Below are 25,647 nucleotides of genomic sequence, written 5' to 3'. Positions count from 1 at the left end.
ATTCAAGTTTTGGTGCATTATGTGTTTATGCTTGTCAGGGTAATATGTACAAGGCTCTACACCATGCACGGTGTTGTTAACACTGCATTATGGTGACCGAAAAAACCCAGCCTGTCAGAAACCACCTTGGCAAGGAAGGATTGTGCCATAGCTTTTACTATCATATCTGAGTCTTAGTAGAAACTGGTTACTTCAGATTAGGTTTAAAACTGGAAAACATCAGACTAGTTTTAAGACTTGATTTTGCTTTGACAGCTTTGACGTCGGCAACTCTCTAGTTTTATTCCTTACTTTCTCCTTGGTGTTTTACCATTTATACGTTTTTCACTAGCCACACATTTGAATCTTTAAAATTGTGGTTTCCAAATGCAGATTCTAGAGTGTCCCTTTAGATTTGTGGAAGACTTGCTGTTCTGTCTGTAGTGATACGTTTTCTGCTGAGTTGGGTGGGAGAGCCAAGTGATGGTTTTCAGTGAGGCCATCATTAGATCCTAAACTTGTTAGAGTTAGACCAGAAACTGCATTTGTCACATGTAACATAAAGTAAATAGCGGTGATTTAGTACCAAACTTTCCCTCCCCTACATAAGAAGCCTGGGGTCCAGACTTCATGTCTGAGACTCTTGATTTCTCACATCATCGCAACCTAGCCTGTGACTCGCACTTTCATAATTATGTGGAATTCCTTTCCCTCTAGCTTCGCACTTACATCTAGGCTAGAAGAATGTAGCAGAAGGACAAAGCCTTGACGGATGAGTTAGCACCTTTCAAGAGTGGTTCTTCCTGGGTGCCTTGATTGGTGACTTCTATTTTATTGGCTTGAACTGTGCAAATTGGTCATTGCAAAGGAGACTGGGGAATGAAGCTTTTCACCTGGGTAGTACATTATTCAATAACATTGGAGAAAGTTGCAAATAAAGCTACTGTGTTGTCTTTGTCAAAACTAGATGAACCAGGGCTGCAAAGATGGCTCAGTTGAGAGCACTGTCTGCTCTTTCAGAGACCCTGAGTTCAATTCCTAGCAATCACACTCTCAAGCGTCTGTACTGGGATCTGGTGCCCTCTGCTGGCATGCAGGTGTACATGCAGCAGAGTACTAATATAGAAAGTAAATCTTTAAAAAAACAAAAACCAAAAAAACCCAAAATTAGATGACTCAATACCCAGAGTTTTCTTGTAAAGAATTAGTTAATTAAATTAAATAATTAAAATAATTAAGACATTGCAAGTAAATGAATTAACCTGCTGAGTAGTGACCAGTTAATAAATGTTAGTGTTAATTTCAAGAGGTAATTACCTGCCAGTTAAGGGCATAGTATTGAAACACCATGTAGTTTCAGTCTCTTAGATCCTGCTTTGCCTTGCACTAACTGGTTGACCCTACATCTTTTAAAAAATATTTATTATTATTTTGTGTATATGTGTTTTGTCTGTGTGTGAGTCTGTGCACCATGTGTGTCTGGTGACTGAGGATGCCATAAGAGTGTGTCAGATCCCTTGAAACTGGAGTTATGGATGGTTGTGTGCCCAGGACCTAAGGCCTGACTTTGCTTGTACTGTTCTGTTTGCGTCATTGTGTGGGCCAATGATGGCTGAGTGATGGCATTATTGTAATGATTAGATGAGAAGCAGAGGGGATTTAACATAGTAAAGCTCAGTTATCATCAGTGTTCATGACGATGACAGCGAGACAAGACAGTAACAGCCAGGCACCTCTGGGGTCTCCTAGCCAAGCAGTTTCTTTCCCTGAAGACTAGCCCATGGTTTAATTAATTTGTTCAAGTCTTTCTTGTACACCTGTTATATACCAGGCACTGGTCTAGGTTCAGGGGGAAGCAAACATAGAAATCCTTTCTCTCCTCAAGTTACTGGCCCTGCTGTGATGAAGAGGGGAAAGAATCATAGGTTGCTGGAGATAGAAGTGAGAGTGCCAATGGAAGTAGGTCAGGGAAAGCCTCACTTCTGGGAAGCCTCACCTAGAAGGTGACATTTAAGGAAAGACCCGAAGGGCATGAAGCAGTAATTGGTGTGTTTGTTCCAAGCAGGAACTGAGCAGGACTCTGAGAAGCTTGCTAGTATGATAGAAGAGGTGGGGTGGCAAGAGCAGAGCGTGACAGAGTGAGGTAACACACGGGTGAAGAGATTCTAAAGATAGTGTGGTAGAGATACAAGGCCTTGGCCATTCGTCTAAGTCATTGTAGGAACTTATCCTTGTGTATCTGTGTATACGTGTATGTGGCATGCGTGTGGGAGTGGAGGTCAGCTTGTAAGTTGATTCTCTTATTCCACTCTGATGGTTTGAATGAGAATGGATTGCATAGGCTCATATATTTGAATACTTGGTTCCCAGTTGGTAGAACTGTTGGGGAAGGATTAGGCGTGGCCTTGCTGGAGGAGGGGTGTCATTGGGAGTGTGTTTTGAGGTTTCAAAAGACTCTTGAAATTCCCAGTTTGCTTTCTCTGTGCCCCTTGGCTGTGGATCAGGCTGTGAGCTCCCAGCTCTTCCTTTACTTCCCCATCATGGACTCTATCGAGCCTTCTTGATTGATGACAGTTAGGTTTGCTGTGTCATTCTTAGTTCATTCACAGTTAGTGGATTAAACTTGTGGGTTTAGGAAATGAGAACTAAGCTAAACCATCCCATTGTTTTTATAGTAGTCTCCTTATCTGTGCTTTTTATTTCTGAGGTTTTGGTTACCTGAAAATTTTAAATGGAAAATCCAAAGTAGCACAGTGAGATCGGTTGTACTGTTCTCACTGCATGTCATGGGTGTCCAGTGTGTCAGTGCTCTCTGTGCTGACTGCTCAGAGCCCATTGCTCACTTGCCTTCTCTGTCAGAGGGTATTCCCTGACTAAACCATGTGGTGGTGTACTCAGCTCGTGTTCAGCTAGCCCTTAGTGATGGGCCCATGCAGGACCGGTGGTGCTGGCAGGTCTCACATACATGCCAGTTTCCCTGGCAACAGAATACAAAAGCTGCATTTGCAGCTCTAGCTTTATTATTATTGTTGTTATTATTATTAATGTATATGAGTACCTTATCTGCGTGTACACCTGCATGCCAGAAGAGGGCATCAGATCACATTATAGATGGTCGTGATCTACCATGCTGTTGCTTGGAATCTCTGGAAGAGCAGCCAGAACTCTTAAATACTGAGCTGTTTCTCCAGCCCCACAGCTCTAGCTTTTTTTATTTTTTTGCGCGCGCGCGCACACACACACACACACACACACACACAGAGCACAGCACAGGTTGACCTTGAGTTCAAGATTCTTCTGCTTCTAAAAGACTATAATTAGAGGTGTAGTTTACCCACTAAGTTACAATGTGAAAGGTCTTACTTAACATTAAAACAGAACAAAACAAAAAAACAGAGCCAAGCATGTTGGCTCCTGCCTGTAATCATACAGTAGTGGATAGCTAGAGGCAGGAGTTCATGGTCATCCTCTGTTACAGAGTTCAAAGACAGCCTAGGCTGTAAGATACTATCAGTCAAAATAGTGATATTGCTAAACTTTATTTTTAGTTTACTTTAGTTTATTATTTATTTAACTTTATTTAGAAGTAAGATTTCTAAACATCTTAATAATGTGTAGGGTTCAATATTATTCCCCAGTTGCAGGTATCCTTTGAGAATGATGGAAGGCATTCCCTGTGAGTAAGTGGCAGCTACAGGTTTCAGCTCCAGCTTGTTTTTTGCTTATGTAGACATATCATTCATTAATCTAGTTCAGGCTAGCATTTCAGGTCCCTTCACCTTCCCCTCCCAGATAGGGTTTCTCTGTTACAGCCCTGTCAGTCCTGAAACTCCCTTTGTAGACCAGGCTGGCCTCAAACTCACAGAGAACCACTTGCCTCTGCCCCGACTAGTGCTGGGATTAAAAGTGTGCCACTTAACTTTATCACTAGTAAACACATAATACAGATGTGAGAATACTCTAGAAAACCACTAGAGAATACTTTAGAAACTTAATTTGATCATTAGTGAATACATAATATAGATGTGAGATTGCTTTAAACAGAAGCTCTGTGTAGGAGAGTCATTGTGTCTTCTGTGATATGAAAATTGTTTTCCCCACAATCAGCTTCCTTCAATTACCTGTTTCCAAGAGTCACACAATGGCCTCTCACTGACAGCAAGGGAGGCTTAAGTTTTCTGTATGGGTTTGTACATAGAAGATGTCTAAACCATTGTCACTTTGTTTAACCCTGTTGTACTCAAGGGCCTAGCAAAAGAAGTTCAACCTTTTAAAAAGCAGATTGCAGAGCACTTCAGTAGTATTGGGATAGTATTATTTTGTGTTTTATTAGACAAATGGGCAGATAAAGAAAACCCTAAGAGAAGGCAACACAAAATGTATCTGATAATCATTTCTCTTAAGGTAAACACAGAAAAGCATCTATAGTTTCTGCCGAGGAAGGTGTGGAAATCAGATGTGTCCTGTTGACTTCAGATAGTTGAAGATGGCTGTTGAGTCTTCTGAATTGTAAAGTAAATCTTGTTTATCGGGATGATATGTCACATGGAAACTAACATTTTGAGGAGACCTTGTAATTGGCAATGCCATTTTGTAATTCTAACAATGCAGGAGGTTCATATAATTTTATATATATATAAAATACATATTGTATATATTATATGGCATATATAATACATATTATATACATAATATATACAATTTTTTTAAACAAAAAATTATTTTGAGGTAGGGTCATTCAATGTATCCCAGGCTGGCCTTGAACTCATGATTTTCATTTCAGCATTTCTAGCAACTATTCTCAGTTATTGTCTGTCTGTCTGTGCTGAGTATTGAACCTAGGGCCATATTTATGTCACACAAGCATTCTACATAACTGTGTCCTAAAATTGTCCTCTCCCCAAACCAGGGCTTGTTACTTGCAAGGCACGTGCTTTATTCTACTAGCAATTTAAGCCCCAACCTTTTTTTCTTTTTCCTCCCCCCTTTTATATTTTCCTATAGTTATAGGTGCTGAATCTTGTACATTTTTTCATCCTGACCCTGTACCTTATCCCTTGAGCCTCATGGTATTCCACATGCGCTCTGTCACTCAGCTGGGAGCTGTAGTCCTGGTCCTCTTGTACTTTTGGGAAGGGTTTCCTTGGTTATTTTTGAGACTGGTCTCATCTACCTCAAATTGGCTTTGAACTCTAGGGAGTCCTCCTGCCTGTGCCTCCAGAGTATGATTTTCAAGTGTGAACTACCATGTTGGCTTGTGAAGGAATTTTTAAATTGAGACTATCCTCACTAGTTATGTTACATAGTACATGTTAAATTTTATTCTTTAAGTATTTGAATAGATCATGAAGTGATAAAAATGATGGAAGTTAAAAATCTGACAGGAAAATAAATTAGTGAGTCTGAGCCCAGATTATTTCTGTTAGGATGGTCTTTCTTAAGATAATCTTTCTTTTAAAAAAGGTAGTCTTTGTCATGTTGTTTTTGTTTCTCTCTCTCTCTTTTTTTTTCTTGAGACAGGGTCTCAACCATTTTTATTTTTATTTATTTATTTTTTTAAATCTTGAGACAGGGTCTCAGCCATGTAGCTCTGGCTGACTGGCTTCCAACTGGCTGTGTAGGCCAAGTTGGTCTTGAATTCACAGAGACCCATCTGCCTCTGTCTCTGAGTTCTGGGAATAAAGGCTGTGCTCCCTTGCCCATCTGTCACGTTCTTAAATTTGTGAGTTGACTTGTAATTCAAGAACAATAAACAGAATTATCAAATTTCTTTTTTCTACCACATTTTTTCAAACCCAGAAATCTACAATTACTTCATTTCAATATAATAGAAATTTTTTTTCTTATAAATAAAAACATACATCCTGTAAGTTGAAAAAAAATGCCATTATTTCCTCATTAAAACCTATAAACAACAGCACCCAGGAGGCAGAGGCAGGTGGATCTCTGAGTTCTAGCTTAGCCTGGTCTACAGAGTGAGTTCCAGGATAGCCAGGACTCACAGAGAAACCAAACCTTGTCTCGAGAAACCAAAAGACTACAAAACCCCTATAACTTATAGATAGAAAATTATCATCTTCATCGTTTTTGTTTAATTTATTTATTTGTTTTTTTGAGTCAGGTTTCTCTGTGTAGTCCTGGTTATCCTGAGACTAGTTCTGTAGACCAGGCTGTTACGGAATTCACAGAGATCTGCCTGCCAAGTGCTGGGATCAGAGAGACCAAAGGCAGGCACCACTATGTCCAGCTTATTGTTTTTGAATTATTATTATTTTTGTGAGGCTGGCTCTCACTATCTCACTATGTAGCCTTAGGTAGCTTGGAGCTCCCTATGTAGACCAGGCTGGCCAGGAACCCAGAGATCCCCTTGCTCCTGCCTCCCCAGTGCTAGGATTAAAGGCGTGGGCCACCACACAGGGCTCTGATTTAGCCTCTCTTAGTGATTGCTCACAGTTACTTGTAGAAAATGTTAACTGGGCATTCTTTAGTTTAGTTAGCATTTGCTCAGTACTTTTCCTTACATTTAGGGTTTGTTTTGTCGTTGAGATGGGGTTTTACTTACTTTGTAACCTTGGCTAACCTTGAGCTCCCTGAGCCTGGGCTGGCTTGGAACTCATGATCCTCTCATCTCGATGAACACTTGGGATTATAGACCTGTAATGACATAATCCACTGAAATAGTTACCAGCAACCATGGTGATTAAACTACTCAGAGTTTTTAGTTCATTAATGGTGTCTCTGAATAGTCTCTTGGTGACCAAACTTGGGTACAGCATTTTAAAAGGCAAAAAACTCCACAAAGAACATAATTTAAATTAAAGTTAATTTAGGGTAAAAGTAACCTTGAAATGTTTATTCCTGTCAGAGCATAATAATTATTTCAGCGATAACATAACAATTTTTTTATTTATATCTTTTTTAGTTACTTTAGTTTACCTACTTATTTTGGTTAATAATGGTCAAGGACATGGAACTCTCAAATGTATTCCAAGGCAGATGTAACTGCTGGGAGGTTATGGAGGGCTGAGAACTGTCTCCATAAACACACAATGTAGTGAGAACAGGATGGTGTTATTGTAATCACTTCAGTACCACTGTACTTGCCTCATCTTAGGTTGTCCTGTACTTCTCTTGGGGTGCTGCTGCCACCGCTGCTGCTGCTTTTAGAGGACTGAAGAAATGGTTCTGTGGTTAAGAGCATTCATTACCTGTTCTTCTAGAGGACATGAGTTTGATTCCTAACACCCATATGACAGTTCACAGCCATCTGTAACTCTAGTCCCAGTGCCCTGCTCTGGCCTCTGAGAACACCAAGTACACACATGGTGCACACACATACCTGCAGGCAAAACATCCACAGACATAATATAAGTAACAAAATGTAGAAAGTTTCTCTTTGTGTGTTATGTGTGCATGTCTATGTGTAGCACACATGTGAAGGGCAGGTGTCAATGTAGGGTGACTTCTTCAGTTGTTCTGTACCCTATATTTTGAGACCCAGTGACTTAATGAATCTGGGATTTACTGATCCAACAAGACTAGCTGGCCAGCAGGTTTGGAATCCTCTTGTCTCTGTTTTCCAGCGCCAGGACTACCAGTAATGTGCTCCCATGCTCGGCTTTTACGTGAGTTACAGTTTCTGAATTCTGGGGATCATGCTTTGTGGCAGGCAGTTTAAGGATGGACCTGTCTCCTCAACAAACCATTTTACAGGTGGATTCTGAATCTTAGTAAAGTCAAACTCTACTGAAAGTAAATGCTTGTTACAAGGGAGGCTAGGCCTAGGTAGCTTTCCCCCAGAGTAGTGGAAACATGGTGAGTTTTGTGTCCAGCAGTTCTACTGAGGACTGTTCTCATTACTATAGTTACTCTGCAGTACATAAAGCATTCTCCCTCCCACTCACTTAGCAACAGTTTCTTGAAATTGCTTTATATTTGAGAGGAAGATGAGATAATAGAGAATGAGGGAGGAACTTTCCCTGTAGTGTTTAATGTGTTCCCTTCTGGGGCTCACTATACAAGAGAGCGTTTACTGTGTGATCATACTAGTGATTAAAATGCTGGGAGTGGAACCCATATCATTTCGGTGAAATGTGTAAAGGTTGGAGAGCTGGTAGGGATAATTTGCCCTTCTGTGTTTTGGTAAAGATTCAAGTACTTTTGAACCTTAATAAACTCACCCTAGCCCAAATAGTACTTGAGACACACATGTATTTGAGCAGTTTAATTGACTAAAATTATGTAGTGAATAAATCAGGGAATAATAGCAATCATTAACTGAGCATTTCTCTGCCAGGCACATGGTTGTGAAGTGGAAATTTATTCTGTCCCTAGTAGTGGGAGATGGCAGGGTGAATTTGGGTCTGTTTAGTGGTACTGCTTGCAAATAGGTGAGTTCTGAGTCAGGCTTTGAAAGGAAGATGTCATGTGGATTAATCTGTAGAAAGACTGAAGGGAGTCATAATGGTGTACACGAAGGTGGTGCAGAAATAAATTACATTCAGGATATGAAAAAAAAGTGAATATGTTCAGTTACCAAGTACTTAGTGCAGGATCAAGTAGAAACTGTAATTAGGAGGTTTGAGGAATGATTTGGAAATGCACATTGTCATATTTGATGGAGGATTCCACCCTAGGTAAGATTTAAAAATAATCCATGCCAGTCAGGAAGGCAAGTGATGGGCCAGGGATAGGAGAAGGGAGAGATGTGCTGGTGGGTGAAATGTTTGTGACCCCTGGGAAAAGACCATAGATTCAGTCCAGTTATTGCACACTTGGCCGTGAGTCTGGGATCTCCTAGGGATCTCACTGGGAGCTTTCAAATGTTATGGAGTTTGTAACTCCTGAGAAAAGACCATAGACTCAATTCAGTTATAATTAAAAGGTTTATTGATTAGCTGCTAGCAGGATGAACAGTCTCTGAGCCAAAATTGATTTTGCCATGCAGGAGGGTTATGGGGATGGACTTTTAAAGACGAAAACGGCACAGAGATTTTCAATATCTATATAAGCAAGAAAAAAATTGTTCTGTTCTGCCAAGTTAAGTGATTAAGACAACTCAAAATAATCTTTGGCAATCTGCTTAAGCAAGTTACAGAAGCAAAAAAGCAGCCACATAACAAGCAGATAGTCATGACCGTACATTTTTGGGTAGGGTCACTGAGTCAGGGTCACTGGGAAACATCTTCCAGGGACTGGAGTCAGAGATAAATGGCTGGTGTGTACCGAGATGGATGCCTAGCATAAAATGGAGCTTCTTTTGCCATAGCAAAGAAAATGCAAAGGACATTAAATTTGTAGTTTAATTCCCACAACCTTAAAGGGCTTGATGAATGCCTTAAACCTTCTTTTGGGGAGTTGGAAAAGAAGGGAAACCAAGCAGCAACAAAAGCTTCATCATGGCTCAGTTGCATTGTGCCATTCTCTTTTCGGAGTTATTGGATTAGGAAGTAAAGGTTGAAGTATTCTAAGAAAATGAGATAAAAGTTACTTTTGGGGGGGGTCAGGGACAGGGTCTCTAAGTCATCCTGGCTGTTCTGGAACTGGCTATGTAGACCAGGCTGGCCTCACAGAGGTTCTCCTGTCTCTGCCTCCTCAGTGCTAGGGTTAAACATGTGTGCCAGCACACCTGTTAAAAGTTACCATTTTAAAATGTATGCTTGATTAAAAGGTTTTGTATTTAGAGTGTTTTATAACATCACCAAGAGAAGAATAAACCCAGCTTATTATGCAGTTGCTTCCGTTCACCCTCTCAGCTCCTGGCACCACCGTTTTCTCTCGATTTGCATGTTCTGAACATCTTACATAAAGGAAAGCTGCTAATACGGGTTTTTGATCCAGGACTTCACTAAGTTAGCCTATTGGTTTTTAGGTTTACCCATGTTTTAGCATGTGTCAGTATTCATTTCTTGGCTCATGGCTATGTTATATAGAGGGCCCCCCCCCCAGACACACACACACAGACACACACACTTCAGCCTTTCCTTCCATTATCTTGTCTAATGGAACTTCTGCCTTCCTCTTTTACTGCATGGATCCTTTTAAGTATATTAAGCCATCCAGATAATTCAAAATAATCTTTATCTCTAGACTGACTCCCTCCCTCTGTCCCTCCCTCCCTCCCTCCCTTTTTCCCTCCCTCCCTCCCTCCCTTCCGAGTCTCATGTAGTGTGGGCTGACCTGGAACTGACTGTGTAGCTTGGCCTGACCTAAGACTCTTAATCTTCTGCTTGTGTGGCTTGAGTGCTGACATTACAGTTGTGCACTTCCATGCTTAGCTTTAGAGCTTTAATTTGGTAATATCTAGCAAGTGTTTTTTTAATATTATTTTTTATACATAGATGTTTTCCCTGCATGTATGTTTGTGTACAGTTGGAGGCAGCCAGAAGAGAGCTTTGAATCCATTGGAATTGGAGTTAGAGGTGATTGTATACTACTAAGTGGGTGCTGGGAACTAGCTAGTGCTCTGAACCTCTGAGCCATCTCTCCAGCCCTGAAATGCATGATGATGATGATGATGATGAAGAAGGGTAATACGCTTGTAGATTTTGGAGACTAGAACATTTATGTCTTGGGATTGGGGACGTTATTTATATATTTCATGGAGTATAGATCCCTTGCTGTTATTCTACTACTACCTAAGGCTTTTTCCTCAGACTGTTTTCTTTGTTGTTCAGATGAACTATTGATCTTGATTCAAAGTTCACAGATTCTCTCCTCTGTGATTTGTCCGTCATTGACCTCCAGCAAATGCTTTTTCTCAGTCGTTATCTGTCTCAGCTGTATAGTTCCATTTGATACTTTAACTTTTGGGTGCACTTTTCTTCTCCTTTTTTCTTCACATCAAGGAAAAAAAGTATCTTCGGCGTGCTAAACAAACTTCTGTAGTTAAATTAGCACTGTGGCCAATTTAGCCATTGCTGCCAGTTAATCTTCAGACGAGCATCAAGACTGAAAACAAGTAAAACGTTCTGGGACTGAGGATGGGTTGTGTTGGTAGAACTTGTGCTCTGTATTCACAAGGCCCTGTTTTCAGTCTTTAGCACAACCCCCTCTAGACACATTCCTAAATTGTTACATTTGTGTGTATGTGTGTGTGTGTGTGTGTGATTGTGTACCTACAAATCACTCTTCCATAGTGCCTGTGTGTCGAGGTCAGAGGACAGCACCTAAGAGCCACTTCTCTCTATCATGTAGGTCCTATGGCTGGAACTCAGGTTTTCAGGCTTGGTAACAAACATCTTTACCCACTGAGGCCCCTCTACCCCCTGTGTTTTCATTGAGAATTTATTTTTTATTACTGTTTTTTTGAGATAAGATTTCATGTCTCATTGTCATGAAGCCCAGGCTTATCTCCAGCTTGTCACGTAGCCAAGGATGATTTTGAATTGATCCACCTGCCTGTTTCTAAGTGCTGGGACATCCTGCATCATGTCATTGATTATATCCCGTACATTTGGGCTATTATGTTGGCAGATTCTTGATCCTATTTTAATCTCGTATTTTGGCAAGCAGTTACCCCATTTCAGCTTAATACCTTTCTGTCCTGCTTTGGAAACAGTAATCCTCATGGTGATTTAGTTTTTAGTGCTTTTGCAGTGTTGTTCAGGAGCACTGGCCTGTTCCATGTCTGTAGGAGCTGTCCTGGACCTAAGCTTTGCTAAAGGCTGCTTGGCTTGGCATTGCCATAGTTGTGCACAGGGCTGAATCTGCTTGCCATTATTGAAGATGTACAGTAGGGACCATTCCATGCTGCTGCCGGAGTAATTTGGACTAGTCCTTGTCCTGGATGAAGACTGGGCAATATTTTGACTACTAGTTCTGTGCTGAGCTGCCCATTTTACAGACCTGTAGCCAGAGGGCAGGCTCTTCTAGTTTGTTGTATCTGTCTGTTCTTTCTTGGTGGCTCTGAGGTGCCTCTGCTGTTCAGCCTGGAATGTATGGGAGGGAGGAGGAGAAGGCAGTGAACTCATGGATTTTCCCAGTCCTGTGGTCTCTAGGTCACCTACCTCCTTTCTATACCTTCCAAAGCCTTTCGGTGGGTATTTGTCAGTTGTTTTTATGGCATTTAGTTATATTTGTAAAAGAACAAGAAGTATGGGTCTATGCTATCATACTTCAGAACTAAAATCCTAATGATTTTCCATTTTTTTTACACTGTTCTTTATTGGCTATGGATATGAAACAGCTAAGGCCATTTAAAATTCTAAATTACATTTTTCTTTCTCTTGCATGTGTATGTATGTATGTGGGTGCACAAGTACCATGGTGAGTGTGGAGGTCAGAGGACATCTTGTTGGAATTAGGTCTCTCCTTCTACCATGGGGTCCTTGGGTTTGAACTCAGACTGTCAGGATTGGTGGCATATAGAACCTTTTCCTGCTGAGCCACCTCGATGGCCCTGAGGTTCTGGTGTTTTTTTGTTTTTTTGTTTTTTTTTGTTTTTTGTTTTTTGTTTTTTTTTTTTGAGACAGGGTTTCTCTGTGTAGCCCTGGCTGTCCTGGAACTCACTTTGTAGACCATGCTGGCCTTGAACTCAGAAATCCACCTGCCTCTGCCTCCCAAGTGCTGGGATTAAAGGCGTGCGCCACCACCGCCCGGCGGCCCTGAGGTTCTGAAGCTTGTGTTCTCCAGCTTTCTGGAGTGTTTCTCCTCATTCATCATCTACTGTGGGACACGGCATGCTTATTCTTCATTGTTTAACCGTGTGGGGATTGAAAATGCCATGCTTTATATGTATATTTACATATGTGTTTGCTTTCAGGGAGTGGAGCAACTGCCGTGGTCCAAGCAGCTTACTGTGCCCCCAAAAAGGAGAGAGTGGCAATCAAACGGATAAACCTGGAGAAGTGTCAGACTAGCATGGATGAGCTCCTGGTATGCATAGCTCCTGCTTCCCACACGGAGAAATGTGTTCCTATAGTTCATGTTAAAAGAAGAAATAACTTGATATGTTTAGTTTCTTCTGAGAATGTGACTTATTTTTACTAATAAAATGGTTATAAAATTTATAAAATCAAAGCAAGTTGAAAAAAATTACAATCTCATTATGCTGAGGTTAATATTTAATGCATACTTTTTTTAGACTGGATATTTTAATTTCTTAACATTCTTGTGATTTTGTTCTTTTTGTGTATTTGCTCTATACAGGGATGGCTTGTACCACTGTCTGTTTGCTCATGTAGGTTTAGTAAATATGTGTGTAGTAGCCACTGAACGTGCATAGTTTATTGAGCATATGTCCTCGTATTGTATGATTGATGTTTGTTCTTGTTTATGTTTATGTTCTTGTTCTTGTTTATGTGGTTACTTAGTTTTCCTTTCTTTAAGTAATACTGTGGATTTTTGATTCCTGGGTCAAGAATCTTTTAAAAGATACTGGCCTTAGAGAAACACAGTATCAATGTGTGTTCTGTACACTGATGTAAGATGAGGCCAGAAAACAGGGATCCTTTAGCTCTACTTATTTTAAAAACTTGTTTTTTGTTTTTGTTTTGAGTTAGGGTCTCACTACATACCTCAGGCTACTCTGGATTTCTCAGATTGAGATCATAGATCAGGCAGGCCTTAGACTCTCAGACTCAGAGATCCACCAGCTTCTGCCACCTGAGGGCTGAGATTAAAGGCACGTGCCATCATGCTGGTTTAAATTTTTTTTTAGAGTTTACTTTGGTGTATGTGTGTGCACATGTGCATGCACACACATGTACATGTTTGTGGGTCTGCAAGTGCGTAGGTAGGCCAGAGATCGATGCTGGATGTCTTCCTCAATTGCTTTTCACCTTATTGTTTGAGGAGAGCCTGGAACTTGGTAGTTCACTTGACTGGCTGACAGTCAAGCCCCAGAGTCTTCCCAGTCCTGGAATTAAAGCGTGTGCTCTGCCATGCTTTTATGTGGATTCTGGGAATTGAACCTAGATAGAAAAAAATGCTGATAAAAAGATAATTCTCTGACTCCTAAAAAAAAGCAACTTCAAAGGGATTGTTTTGTATTTCTGTTGTGTTCTTGGATTAGCAGTGCAGTTTAACAATGTAGCCTTGAGTAGGCTATATAGTGAGTTTCAGGACAGCCAGGGCTATGTAGAGAGACTTTGTCTCAAAATAATACGTAGTTAGTGCTTAGCAAGGGAAATTAGCTTTAAAAATCATATTTTGAGACAGGGTCTCTTTATAATACTGACTGTCCTGGAATTTGATATATAAACCAGCCTGGCCTTGGATTTAGAGATCTGCCTGCCTTTGCGTCCTAAGTACTGGGACCAAAGGTGTGTGCTACCATGCTTGGCTCAGGTGTGGGAGTGGATACTGGTGATCCCATACTCAGGAGGTAAAGGCAGGTGGATCTCATCGAGTTCCAGGCCAGCCTGGTCTACAGTTGGACCCCAACTTTAAAAATGAGAGGAAGGAAGGAAGGAAGGAAGGAAGGAAGGAAGGAAGGAAGGAAGGAGGGAGGGAGGGAGGGAGGGAGAGAGGGAGGGAGGGAGAGAGGGAGAGAGAGAGAGGAAAGAAAGAAAGAAAGAAAGAAAGAAAGAAAGAAAGAAAGAAAGAGGGAGGGAGGGAGAGAGGGAGAGAGAAGGAAGGAAAGAAGGAAAGGCATTAGCTGACTGTGAAACACTTTGAGGAAGCAGTCTTATCAGCAAGGGTAGACTTAATAGGTGCTAAGGAGGATGCTGGAAATTTAAGTGAAGATGATACACACTTGCATGGCACTTGTGTTTATTCAGAAGAGAAAAAGCGTAACTGGAACAGGTGTTATGTGAGGGAGATTCTGCACCTTGAGAGGAGGAGGGTGCTGGAGGAGGCTATCAATCTTTACTGTCCTTGGTAGTCTCCTGCTAGAAAACTCTAGAAATACACAGTTTCTCAGGTTACAGTTCAGAGTGTAGCCTACCACGTAAAGCTGCAGCTTGTCCTCAGGCTTGTCACTGCTGTCCAGTCCTTTTTCTCACCACCCCCCTCGGCCAGCTACCGAGTCTGTTCTTCACACTTCCTCTTTACCTTTTGGCTCCTCCCTTTCCTGTATATTGCCTTTTTAGCTTTTTGAAACTGGACATTGAACTTTGGCCTGACGTGTGCTAAGCAAGTGCTCTATCACTGAGCTGCTGGTTTTTAAGCCTTTAAAGACAGCTCTAAGCTTGAAGAGTTGTAAGATCTGCTCTCTCAACTTTCTCTAATATGAATGTGACTGTAGAGCTATATCTAAGAATGAGTTATCTATTGTTTTTCCAGTATCTCTTATTCGTGTGGAGAGTAGTTTGCCTCTAGTCTTCATTTATTTCCTAAATTGCAGCCAGAATGATTTGCGAAAATATATATAGTTAGAGCTTTGGTGTTTTCCCCTAGCTGTTAGGATAAAGGCTAAATTTTTAATATACTCAAAAGGTTCTTTATGGTCTGGTTCCAGGTAATTAGACAATTGAGGTTTTTCACTGTCAGTGCAGTAGGACTTCAGAGAGCTTGCTGGTTGTGCCTCCTAGTTTTTGTGTCTCTCTAGTGGACTCTTTTGATTTTTATCAAACTATTTTTCTGTTGTCATAGTGTTCTTTAACTTCTTTACCAGAGTGTCAGTTTTATGAGAGTTTGTGGTGGTCAGCGATTGGGCCTGACATAGTTGGTACAGTAGACACTTAAATACTCCTATGACCTGCTCAATCAAACGTCTTAGGTCAACAGCTGTACTGAGTATGACCTGCTCAATCAAATGTCTTTGCAGTGGTCATTGTGCTGCCGTTTGCTTCTTTGCTTTTCAGCCAGGGATTCAACAAGTAGCCCTGGCTGGTCTGAACTTCTCTCTGTATAGATCAAGTTGGCCTTGAACTCAACAGCTCTCTGTGCTTCCCTTCTAGCTGCTGCAATTAGAGGCATGTGCCATCATACCTGGCCTAATACCAATTAAAAAAAAAGATTTAGTATTTTAAAAATTATGTGTGTGTTTGTGTTTCTGTGTGGTGGTGGGTATGTGAACACACGTGTGGATGTCTGCAGAGGTCAGAGATACCAGATCCCTTCGAGTTGGAGTTAATGTCAGTTGTGCCTTAAATCTGTCTTACATACTTTGTCATACTTAAATATTACTGTGGGGCTGGGGAATGTGGCTCAATTCCTAAATACTGAGGTGGGCGGTCACTTGCCTTCCATTCCATACTGCTCTGTTTCCTCATAGTCTGAGGGCTAAACTGAGCTCCTAGCTCTTCCCAAAGGATTCTTCCATCACCCTTGCCTGTCTTGGCTGTTTTCTCCTGTTGATTCCTGTAATGTTTAATGTGATTACTAATTTGCCATGTGCATGCTGACCTATCTGTTCGTGTCCTTTTTACATGCACATATCTTACCTGTCTTACCTGAAGTCCTCGCTAACTGTGTAAATAGGCAAGTGCTTTCTTCTTTCCTTTTTTTCTTTTCCTATTTACAGTTTTAGAAGTTAAGGAGCCTTGCAAAAGCCTATGCTGTTCTCTTTAGGGCTTGCAAAATATGTACAAGGTCTTTGCTACAAATAAATTTGCATTTAAGTAGAAAAGATGAAAGACTATTATTTACTGAGCACTTCATTATTATTTTTAAAGAAGGAAAAACCCTTTTTTCTTCCAAGAATAGAAGGATAGAAGGCATGTGCATGAATAAATGGAAAGCTGTATAAAGCTTTCCACTCAACAGATTTTTTATTCAACAGATATTTATTAGAGATGTACATGTGTGTCAGGCATAGTGGGAAATGCAGAGACTGTCCTTAGTTTTTGTGGAGCTTGCAGTTCTGTGGGGCGGTGTGCAAAGAGATTAAGTGGACAGTGAGTGTGGGAGCTAGAGATGACTCAGTGGTTCTGAGCATTTGCTGTCTTCCTGGAGGACCTGACCAAGGCAGGTGGCTCACAACCGCCTGTGACTTTCACAGCTCCAAGTGATCCATTGCCCTTTTCTGACTTTCATGGGTACACGGATGCATACATGCATGCACATACCCCAAACAAGAATGATTTAAACCTATTCAGGCAAAATACTCAGACTCATAAAATAAAATAAATATTTAAAACAAATCTCTGTGGCACTGAATCTGTCCCTGTTTCTCTTGCCTTCCCCTCACATGGGCCATCACGTGTAGGAGTCTCATTCTTGCCTTCTTGTAGCCCTCAGCCCGACAGAACCAGACAACTAGGCACATAGTGTGCTATGTAGTACATATATGCTGTGATGGGAGAAGGTGCCGAGAAGGTGATTTGAGTTATGGGCTCTTGGGACTTCCAGTCTAAGGCCTCTCTCATCCAGAAAAAATAAAAATAAAGTTGTTACAGTTCCTTTTTTATGCTGCTGCTGCTGCTGCTGGTGGTGGTGGTGGTGGTGCTGGTGGTGATAATAGAAGCTGCAGCTGCAGCATCACTTGATGAACCTGATGCCCTGGAAAAATGGTGAAAGTCCATCCACTGAAACCAGACTGCTAAGTGAAGATGCTGTGGGAATATATGATACAGAGGGAATGGGAGGTTTGAGGTCCAGAGACAGAAGCTGCAAGTCTGTGTGTCTACATCATAGGAGAGGGGACTAGGTAGGAACAGAGGGGCTGGTTTCTCTCAGGGTTCTTTAAAACATTTCTGATTCTTTGTTCATTTGCATTTTATAACCTGAGATAGAATTAGGCTTTGGCACAGGGTTCACTACTCCGGATTTAGTTTATAACTTTGTTCATTTCAGTGTATTTCTCTTTGGGGTAAAATTGTTAAGTCTTCTCACAAAAATTAGGTGACCTGATATTTCTAAAGACAAAACAACCCCCACAAACAGACTAAAATCCCCTTCCTTCTGTTTATTAGTAATTATTCTTTGCGGGCCTGATCGTCTAAGATGGTTATTCAGGATGCCTTGTGTGATAAGCAGTGTGTGTCTGTAGTTTCAGAGATTCTTAGTGCAGTGTGTACAAGGAGTAGAGTCAGGAGTGATGGAGGGAAACCTTGACATTTTCTGGTTTAGAGCTTTTGAGGGAAGGGTGAGGGTTTTGAGATGGGGTTTCTCTGTGTAGCCGAGGTGGTCCTGGATCTCACTCTGTAGGCCAGACTGGCCTCACACTCCGAGATCTCCCTGTCTCTGTCTATCCTAGTGCTGAGATTAAAGGCATACATCACAGCTACCTCCCCTGTGTTAGCCTTTGGAGACAGGATCTGGCCTCTGTGCATCCTGGTCAGACTGTCCACTAACTCTGTCTTCTTCCTTCCTCTCAAGTGCCGGGATTAGAGACGCATGTAGCCTGGCCTGACTCCTGGTTTCAGTTTAGCCATTCATGAAGCAGTCAGTTCCTTGGAAATCCCAGAAAATATTGTACCATAGTTCTGGGCAACAGGATCTAGATTTGCTTATTTATAGGGACTGCTTTAAGTTGGAATTTAGTCAATAATCATGTATTTTTTTTCTTTGTAGAAAGAAATTCAAGCCATGAGTCAATGCCATCATCCTAATATTGTGTCGTACTACACATCTTTTGTGGTAAAAGATGAGCTGTGGCTAGTCATGAAGCTGCTAAGTGGAGGTGAGTAGACACAGTATAATGCTAAGTTTCATTACGTTAAAAATGCACTATTTTCCGTACTCAGGAGGCAGAGGCAGCAGGTCTTTGTGAGTTCAAGGCCAGCCTGATCTACATATCAAATTTCAGCCAACCAGAGCTACATACACAGTGTGATCCTGTCTAAATAAATACATAAATAAAAAGTTTTCTCATCCTGATAGGGTTTTGCGGACATTTTTCATTTGAGGAGATACTGAGATTGTAGTTTCAGTAAAACAAATGCTAGTGTGTAGCTCTGATCGGTTAACACTTGCCATTTGGCTGTTTGCCTCTGACATGTCTTAAGTATGGTTTCCTCCTCCTCCCTTTCAGGACATAAACTGATTGAAAGATTTTGTCCATTTATGTTGGTTTATTTGATTCTTCTGTTTTGATGTCACCCATAGTCTGTATGTCTATTTCTAGCATACTAAGTGTTAGATTGAAAGTTCAGCTTGATCAAATTCAAACTGAGTATTTTTAGATCTGGAGTGTTGATCATTTCACAACGCATCACATCAGGAAGTGTTTTCTAGCTAAGTGGGTTTTTAATAGTAAAGTTTACTTTGTTTTTGCTTAAGGTTGTAGCAACTCAAGCCTCTCTGTGAAAACTATTTTCCTTGTAGCTATCAGGTAATCTGTAAGATGAAACTTTGGCACTATTTTCTATATCCCTGTAGGACTTACATTTTATTATTTTAGCATTTATTCCTTGTTTAAATCAGGTAATTTGTTAGAAGTTATTTTTATTATTGCATTGTTTACTTTGTAAATATAAGCTGATTTTTTTGTTTGTTTGTTTTTTGTTTGTTTGTTTTTTGTTTTTTTCAAGGCAGGATTTCTCTGTGTAGCCCTGGCTGTCCTGAAACTCACTCAGTAGACCAGGCTGGCCTCGAACTCAGAAATCTACCTGCCTCTGCCTCCCAAGTGCTGGGATTAAAGGCATGCGCTACCACTGCCAGGCAAGCTGATTTTTTCTTAAAGATATATATCTATCAGCTGTCTTCATGTACACCAGAAGAGGGCATCAGATCCCATTAAAGAGGGTTGTGAGTAATCATGTGGTTTCTGGGAATTGAACTCAGGATCTCTGGAAGAGTAGTCAGTGCTCTTAACTGCTGAGCCATCTCTACCCCTGATTTTTTTTTTTTTTTTTTTTTTAAATTTTATTTATTTAATGTATGAGTACTCTGCTGCATATACATCTACCTGCCTGAAGAGGGCATCAGATCCCCCTATAGATGGTTGTGAGTCACTATGTGATTGCTAGGAATTGAACTCAGGACCTCTGGAAGAGCAGCCAGTGTTCTTAACCGCTGAGCTATCTCCAGCCCTCCTGCCTGCTTCTTTTCTTTTTTTTTTTTTTTTTTTTTTTTTTTAGAGGAACCTTGCCTTATTAACTGGGGCTCTTTAATCTCTACTACAGTTCCCATTAAAAAGGCAGAATAGAAAGATTGAGGGCAGGCAAGATGGCTTAGCTGGTGAAACAGTTGCTGTGAGGTGTAAGCCTAGTGCCTTCTTGGGTCTCTGGGACCTGTGTAAAGGCTGGATAAGAGTGCAGCTCTGAAAGGGTGTCCTCTGACCACATGTGCACTGGAGCATACATGCCTGCCCTCAGGAGCAAGGAAACATTCAAATGTATTTTAAGAATTGATTGCTGGCCTAGAGAGAGATGGCTCAGTAGTTAAGAAAACTTGTTGTTGGAGAAGACTGATTTCCCTTCTCAGCACGTACATGGTAGCTAGCCTACAACCATCTGTCACTCCAGTTCCTGCAGATCCAATGCTTTCTGACCTCCAGGGATACCAGACATGGATGTAGTTCATATTTATATACTCACACATAAAGCTAATCTAAAATAACTTTAAAACAATTGCTTGTTGAGCTGGGTGTGATGGCTCATGCCTGTCATAGGAGCATGTGAGCATATAAGAGGCTACGCGGGAAGATTTCAGTTTGGGACAAGCTTAGAATATAGCTGGTTTCTTGCTGTTTGAGAAACTCCAGCGCTCTTTCTGTCTCATTCCTTCCCTTCCCCTCTCTCTGTGTTCCTGTGTGTTTGAGTGTACATGTGCATACACATGTTTATATTTTTGTGTGCTTGTGTTCATATGTGTGCAGTAGGTAAAAGGACAGCTTTAATTTTTAATTTTTTAGATTGCCCTGGTTTTTGCTAAGTAGTCTAGGCTGGCTGGCCAGCAAACCACAGGGGTCTTATAATCCCTATCCAGTAATCTCTACTGCACTGGGATTACAAGTGTGGTCCCCACATCCAGTCTTTTCTTTCAAGGGGGTTCTGGGAACTGAACTTAGGTCCTGGTGGTTGCTCTTTTTTTTTTTTTTTTTTTTTTAAAAAAAAAAAAAAAAACTGGCTTAAGCTGTCTTCCCAACCATATTCAGAATTTCTCAGGTTCACGTTTGTATCTCTTTCTCCCCAGATCTATAGTCAGCCAATATTCTAAGAAGTGTTGACATTTCTTCTGAAGACTGGCAGTATACAGCAAAACTTAAATACTTGGAGTGTCCAGTGCTCTGGCCTCAGTGCTTTTAGAGATTGGAAATACTGTATGTTACAAATAAATCATAATTTCACATTAATATTTTCTATTAGATATAATATAAATTTATAAAACTTTTAATATTATACTTGAATCTGTTTTCTTTTGCACAGAAATCTTGATTCCCCCAGTATTAGAATAATTATGTATTTTTTCTTGTAGAGTATTTGTAATATACACAAATATATGTACATTTAGCATGTATAGATTGAACATTTTTATGGTTATCTGAAGACACATGCTATATATAGTGATATATCTATTTTCCCCCTTTGGTAAGGCTTGGGTTTGAATGTGTAGCATGGTTGGTAGGACTTGTGAGTAACAGGGCCTCAGCCTTCCCATCTTTGTGTTGCTTAGTTTCTATGTGCCTGTATGATTTTGTAAGAGAATGTGATTTTCCATCTTACAGTGTATAGTTGTAGAAGAAAGAATCCACATTTATTTAGTTTACAGCTTTGGCATAATATTTTACTTCATACTTCCTCAGAGAAACATAGGCTTTAGAATAAAATATACCTTTCTCTTTAGAAAGTATCTCTCACTGGAAGAGTTTCAGGTCTGAACTTTTTTACTTTTTGTTGAATGAGTGTTCCTGGGTGTTGAGAAGGGTGACTGGAGATCGTAGAAGTGAAGGTACCCCTGTGCTTTCATGTGTGTGGTGCATAAAGCAGCTTAGTTACTATAGGGGCCTGTCCTTGCTCTTTGATGCTTTCAGCGTAGCCAGAATCACCTTTTTGTTTTAATCCCATTAGTGACACACTGGAGAACCTGGATTGCTTTGTTAAAGGCCTGTTTCATATGATGGTTGCTAACGCCAACCACCTTTCAAGATGGTGGTCAAGCATGGTTCTTTTCAGTATGGACAGATTATGGGAACATTAGGTAATACTGTATCTTTTGTTATTGATCACCTATAGCATAATCGTCTTTATTTGTGATTTATAAATATATGTAATATGGAGTTTTTCATGTTTTGAAAAAAATTTCATGATAAATGGGAGCGTCTGTTTAATTCTCATCACTTCCTGTGTGCTCACCCATCTTTTCTGCAACGGTATGCACATTAAGTGTCTTGTTAAAGATTGCTGTTCCTCTCTATGATCCTGATCGCAGGCCGCTTCCCTGTGAGAAGGATAAAGTATTTTTTAACTTGCTCATTGTCTCTCCTCGTCTTAGGTGTCCTGGGTCAGTATCTGATTTTTCCAACCTAGCACTAGGATACTTTAAAGTATGCCCTAGTCATACGTCTTTATATAATTACATATATTTTTATAAGTCAACATTATTCTAATATATATTTAAATATTAAAAGTTCTGCACTTGCCGGGCAGTGGTGGCGCACGCCTTTAATCCCAGCACTTGGGAGGCAGAGGCAGGTAGATTTCTGAGTTCGAGGCCAGCCTGATCTACAGAGTGAGTTCCAGGACAGCCAGGGCTACACAGAGAAACCCTGTCTCGAAAAACAAAACAAACACAAAAAACCAAATAAAAGTTCTGCATTTTTTAAGATGGTGAAATCTTTTACTATTATAGAGTAAACATTTAAACTTAGTAAGTATATTAAGAAATATTTAGAAAACAAATATAGAAATATAGAAATATCTAGAACTACATTCACTATATTCATACATATACACATACATACACACACATACACATAAACATACATATATTTTTTATTTACATTAAGGAATTTTATTCTGATATTTCCAGCAATAAGAAAAAACTCTACATGTTTAATTTAAATTAATTTTTTATTGTTTTTTTTGAGATAGAGTCTCTGTGTAGTGTTGGCATTTATTAATATTCTTATAAACCTTAGAACTATTTTCTGTCCAAATACCTGTTTCTGCAATTTGTTAGCACCACACTACAGTATAAGATCTCTAAAAATCCAGGTAGTTGGGCCTATAAAATTATCCTTTGACCCCAATCCACTTGCATGTACCATAATCACACATGCACATAGAAATAAATAAAATGAATCCCAAGTGCTGAAGAAAAATTTGGAAAGGAAGGAAAACAAGTACCTATAATCATTAAAGGATTATGTATAGAATTGTAAGCATCTAATTTAGATGTATTTTTCTAGATAGTAAGGTATTTGTTGTTTAGAACCATCTTTATCTTTGTCATATTCTTAGAGTTGAAAATATGGGTGATCCCTTTTCCTAAGCAGGACCCAGTAAAATATCAGACTAATAGTGATGTGCTGTGCATGTTTAATCAATAACTGTGTGTTTTTAGTTTTTTGACATGTATTGGCTTATAATGGAATACTGAGCTAAACAGATTTTGGGCCCTCTCACAGTTCAATGGCTCAGAAACATCTTAGGAGTGGTAGTAGTCATTATGGGTTGAGGACAAAGTTCGATGATAGAATGATTGTCTAGCATGGGCAATGCCATGGCTTCAGTCTCTAGCCCTGGAAGAAGAAGAAGAGAGAATAATAGCTAGCTAAGTTTTTAAATGAGTGTATTTTTGTTTTAAAATGGATCTTTCCATAGCGGTAAAGTAAGGAGAGTGGCATGTTGATTAGCTCACACGATCGAGTTAATTGCCAGTTTAACAGGCATCTTAGCTCTGCAGCTGCTTCACTCTTTGTCCATATTGTTATTTTCTTTAAAATGTTTTTAACACTTTTTACTTTTATTAGATGTATTTATTTATATGTATGTAGTGTATCGTGTGTGCAGTGCCTACAGAAGTCAGAAGAGGGCATTGGGTCTCCTGGAACTAGAGACGGTTGTGAACCATCATGTGGCTGCTGGGAACTGAACCCAGGTTCTCTGCAAGAGCAGCAAGTGCTCTTAGCCACCGAGCTGTGTCTCTTGGACATTATTCTGATAATTATCATGCTTTCCTTGGACAGTCCAGGCTCTGCGTTGCCGTCTCCCGGTGCCCAGGTTGTGATGGCACGTGATGGCACACACACAGGTTATCTGGGGAGTAGAAGAGCTATATTTTTAACTTTTTGCTTTATAACAAAATTTGTACTAAATCTCTTTTTTTTTGGCTTTGGTTTTCGAGACAGGGTTTCTCTGTGTATCTCTGGCTGTCCTGGAACTCACTTTGTAGACCAGGCTCGCTTTGAACTCAGAAATCCACCTGCCTCTGCCTCCCAAGTGCTGGGATTAAAGGCGTGCACCACCGCTGCCTGGCCTCTTATTTGCTTTATTCTAAAAATGCTTGGGTTTTATTTATTTTTCTTTTGAAAATTTCTTTTTAAGATAGGTTTTTATATAGTAGAGGGCTAGCCTCTGGCCTCTTCCAACACGGTGTGTATTGAGGCTCACCTCCTATTTATTTAGTCTCCAAAACTGGGGTGACAAGAGACCACCATACTTGGTTATGCATTGCTGGGGATCAAACCCAAACTCATACCTGCTAGATGAGTGCTGTACCAACTGCGTGCATTCCAGCCTGCAGCACCTGGAGTTTACTGGGTAGCTGCCATCCAAGCAGTGTAGGGGTTACAGTGTCTGTTACAGTGCAGTCTCTTGGGCTCATAATTATGTAATGACAGTTTCTAGAGATCAGGAGTCCACTGTTTCTCTTTTGTTGTGGTTGGTTGGTTGGTTTTACTAGCTTGCCTGCTAAAAGTTCAAACACTTGAGTTTTCTGTGTACACTACTCCTTGCAGTTAAGGACAAATACAGTGTGCACTCCTTCAGCAGCTCCCCAGATCCCTGCCTTAGTTAATGGGTCCATTGGACTGTCAGTGAGCACTGTTAGTTAATGGGTCCATCGGACTGTCAGTGATCACTGTTAGTTAATTGGGTCCATCGGATTGTCAGTGATCACTGTTAGTTAATGGGTCCATCGGACTGTCAGTGAGCACTGTTAGTTAATGGGTCCATCGGACTGTCAGTGATCACTGTTAGTTAATGGGTCCATCGGACTGTCAGTGATCATTGTTAGTTAATGGGTCCATTGGACTGTCAGTGATCACTGTTAGTTAATTGGGTCCATCGGACTGTCAGTGATCACTGTTAGTTAATGGGTCCATCGGACTGTCAGTGATCACTGTTAGTTAATGGGTCCATCGGACTGTCAGTGATCACTGTTAGTTAATGGGTCCATCAGACTGTCAGTGATCATTGTTAGTTAATTGGGTCCATCGGACTGTCAGTGATCACTGTTAGTTAATTGGGTCCATCGGACTGTCAGTGATCACTGTTAGTTAATGGGTCCATCGGATTGTCAGTGATCACTGTTAGTTAATTGGGTCCATCGTACTGTCAGTGATCACTGTTGGTCTCTTATGCTCACCATGTTTAACTTCATCTTTGTTTCAGTTCACAAAAATTTCTATGTAACTTTAATGTTTGAGGAGAGAAGATTGTAATCACCATCATTGAGTTAAATGCTCTATGTTGTTGAAATAAGTCATGTGGATAGCTCTGTGTTGTATATGTTCTCCCTAGTTTTCATGTCTGCCTGACACATTAGGGTCATAATCCAGAAAGTGCTTCCATAGGATTAGCTTGTTGCCAAATCTGTGGGCATTCATTCTCTCTCATATTCTCTCTCTCTCATATTCTCTCTCTCTCTCTCTCTCTCTCTCTCTCTCTCTTT

General features: G+C 40.4%; 1 protein-coding gene across 3 annotated transcripts in view; it reads left to right on the top strand.

The window, feature by feature from the left end:
* The window catches only part of Oxsr1 (oxidative stress responsive kinase 1), an 86,046-nt gene that overhangs the window by 6,336 nt on the left and 54,063 nt on the right, over positions 1-25,647 (top strand). For 2 of the 3 annotated variants that reach the window (XM_034484042.2, XM_076917342.1), the window contains exons 2-3: positions 12,743-12,855; positions 18,382-18,490. In XM_034484042.2, coding sequence (XP_034339933.1) covers positions 12,743-12,855; positions 18,382-18,490 — 222 coding nt within the window. Of the gene's footprint in view, positions 1-12,742; positions 12,856-18,381; positions 18,491-21,821; positions 21,952-25,647 lie in introns of those variants that run through there. The other variant, XM_034484043.2, reaches the window with a different exon arrangement.

The sequence above is a fragment of the Arvicanthis niloticus genome, chromosome 21, assembly GCF_011762505.2.
Source record: "Arvicanthis niloticus isolate mArvNil1 chromosome 21, mArvNil1.pat.X, whole genome shotgun sequence".
In the NCBI taxonomy this organism is placed as follows: Eukaryota; Metazoa; Chordata; class Mammalia; order Rodentia; family Muridae; genus Arvicanthis; species Arvicanthis niloticus.
Note: the sequence above shows the minus strand (reverse complement) of the source record. Positions and strands in the feature narration are given on the sequence as shown.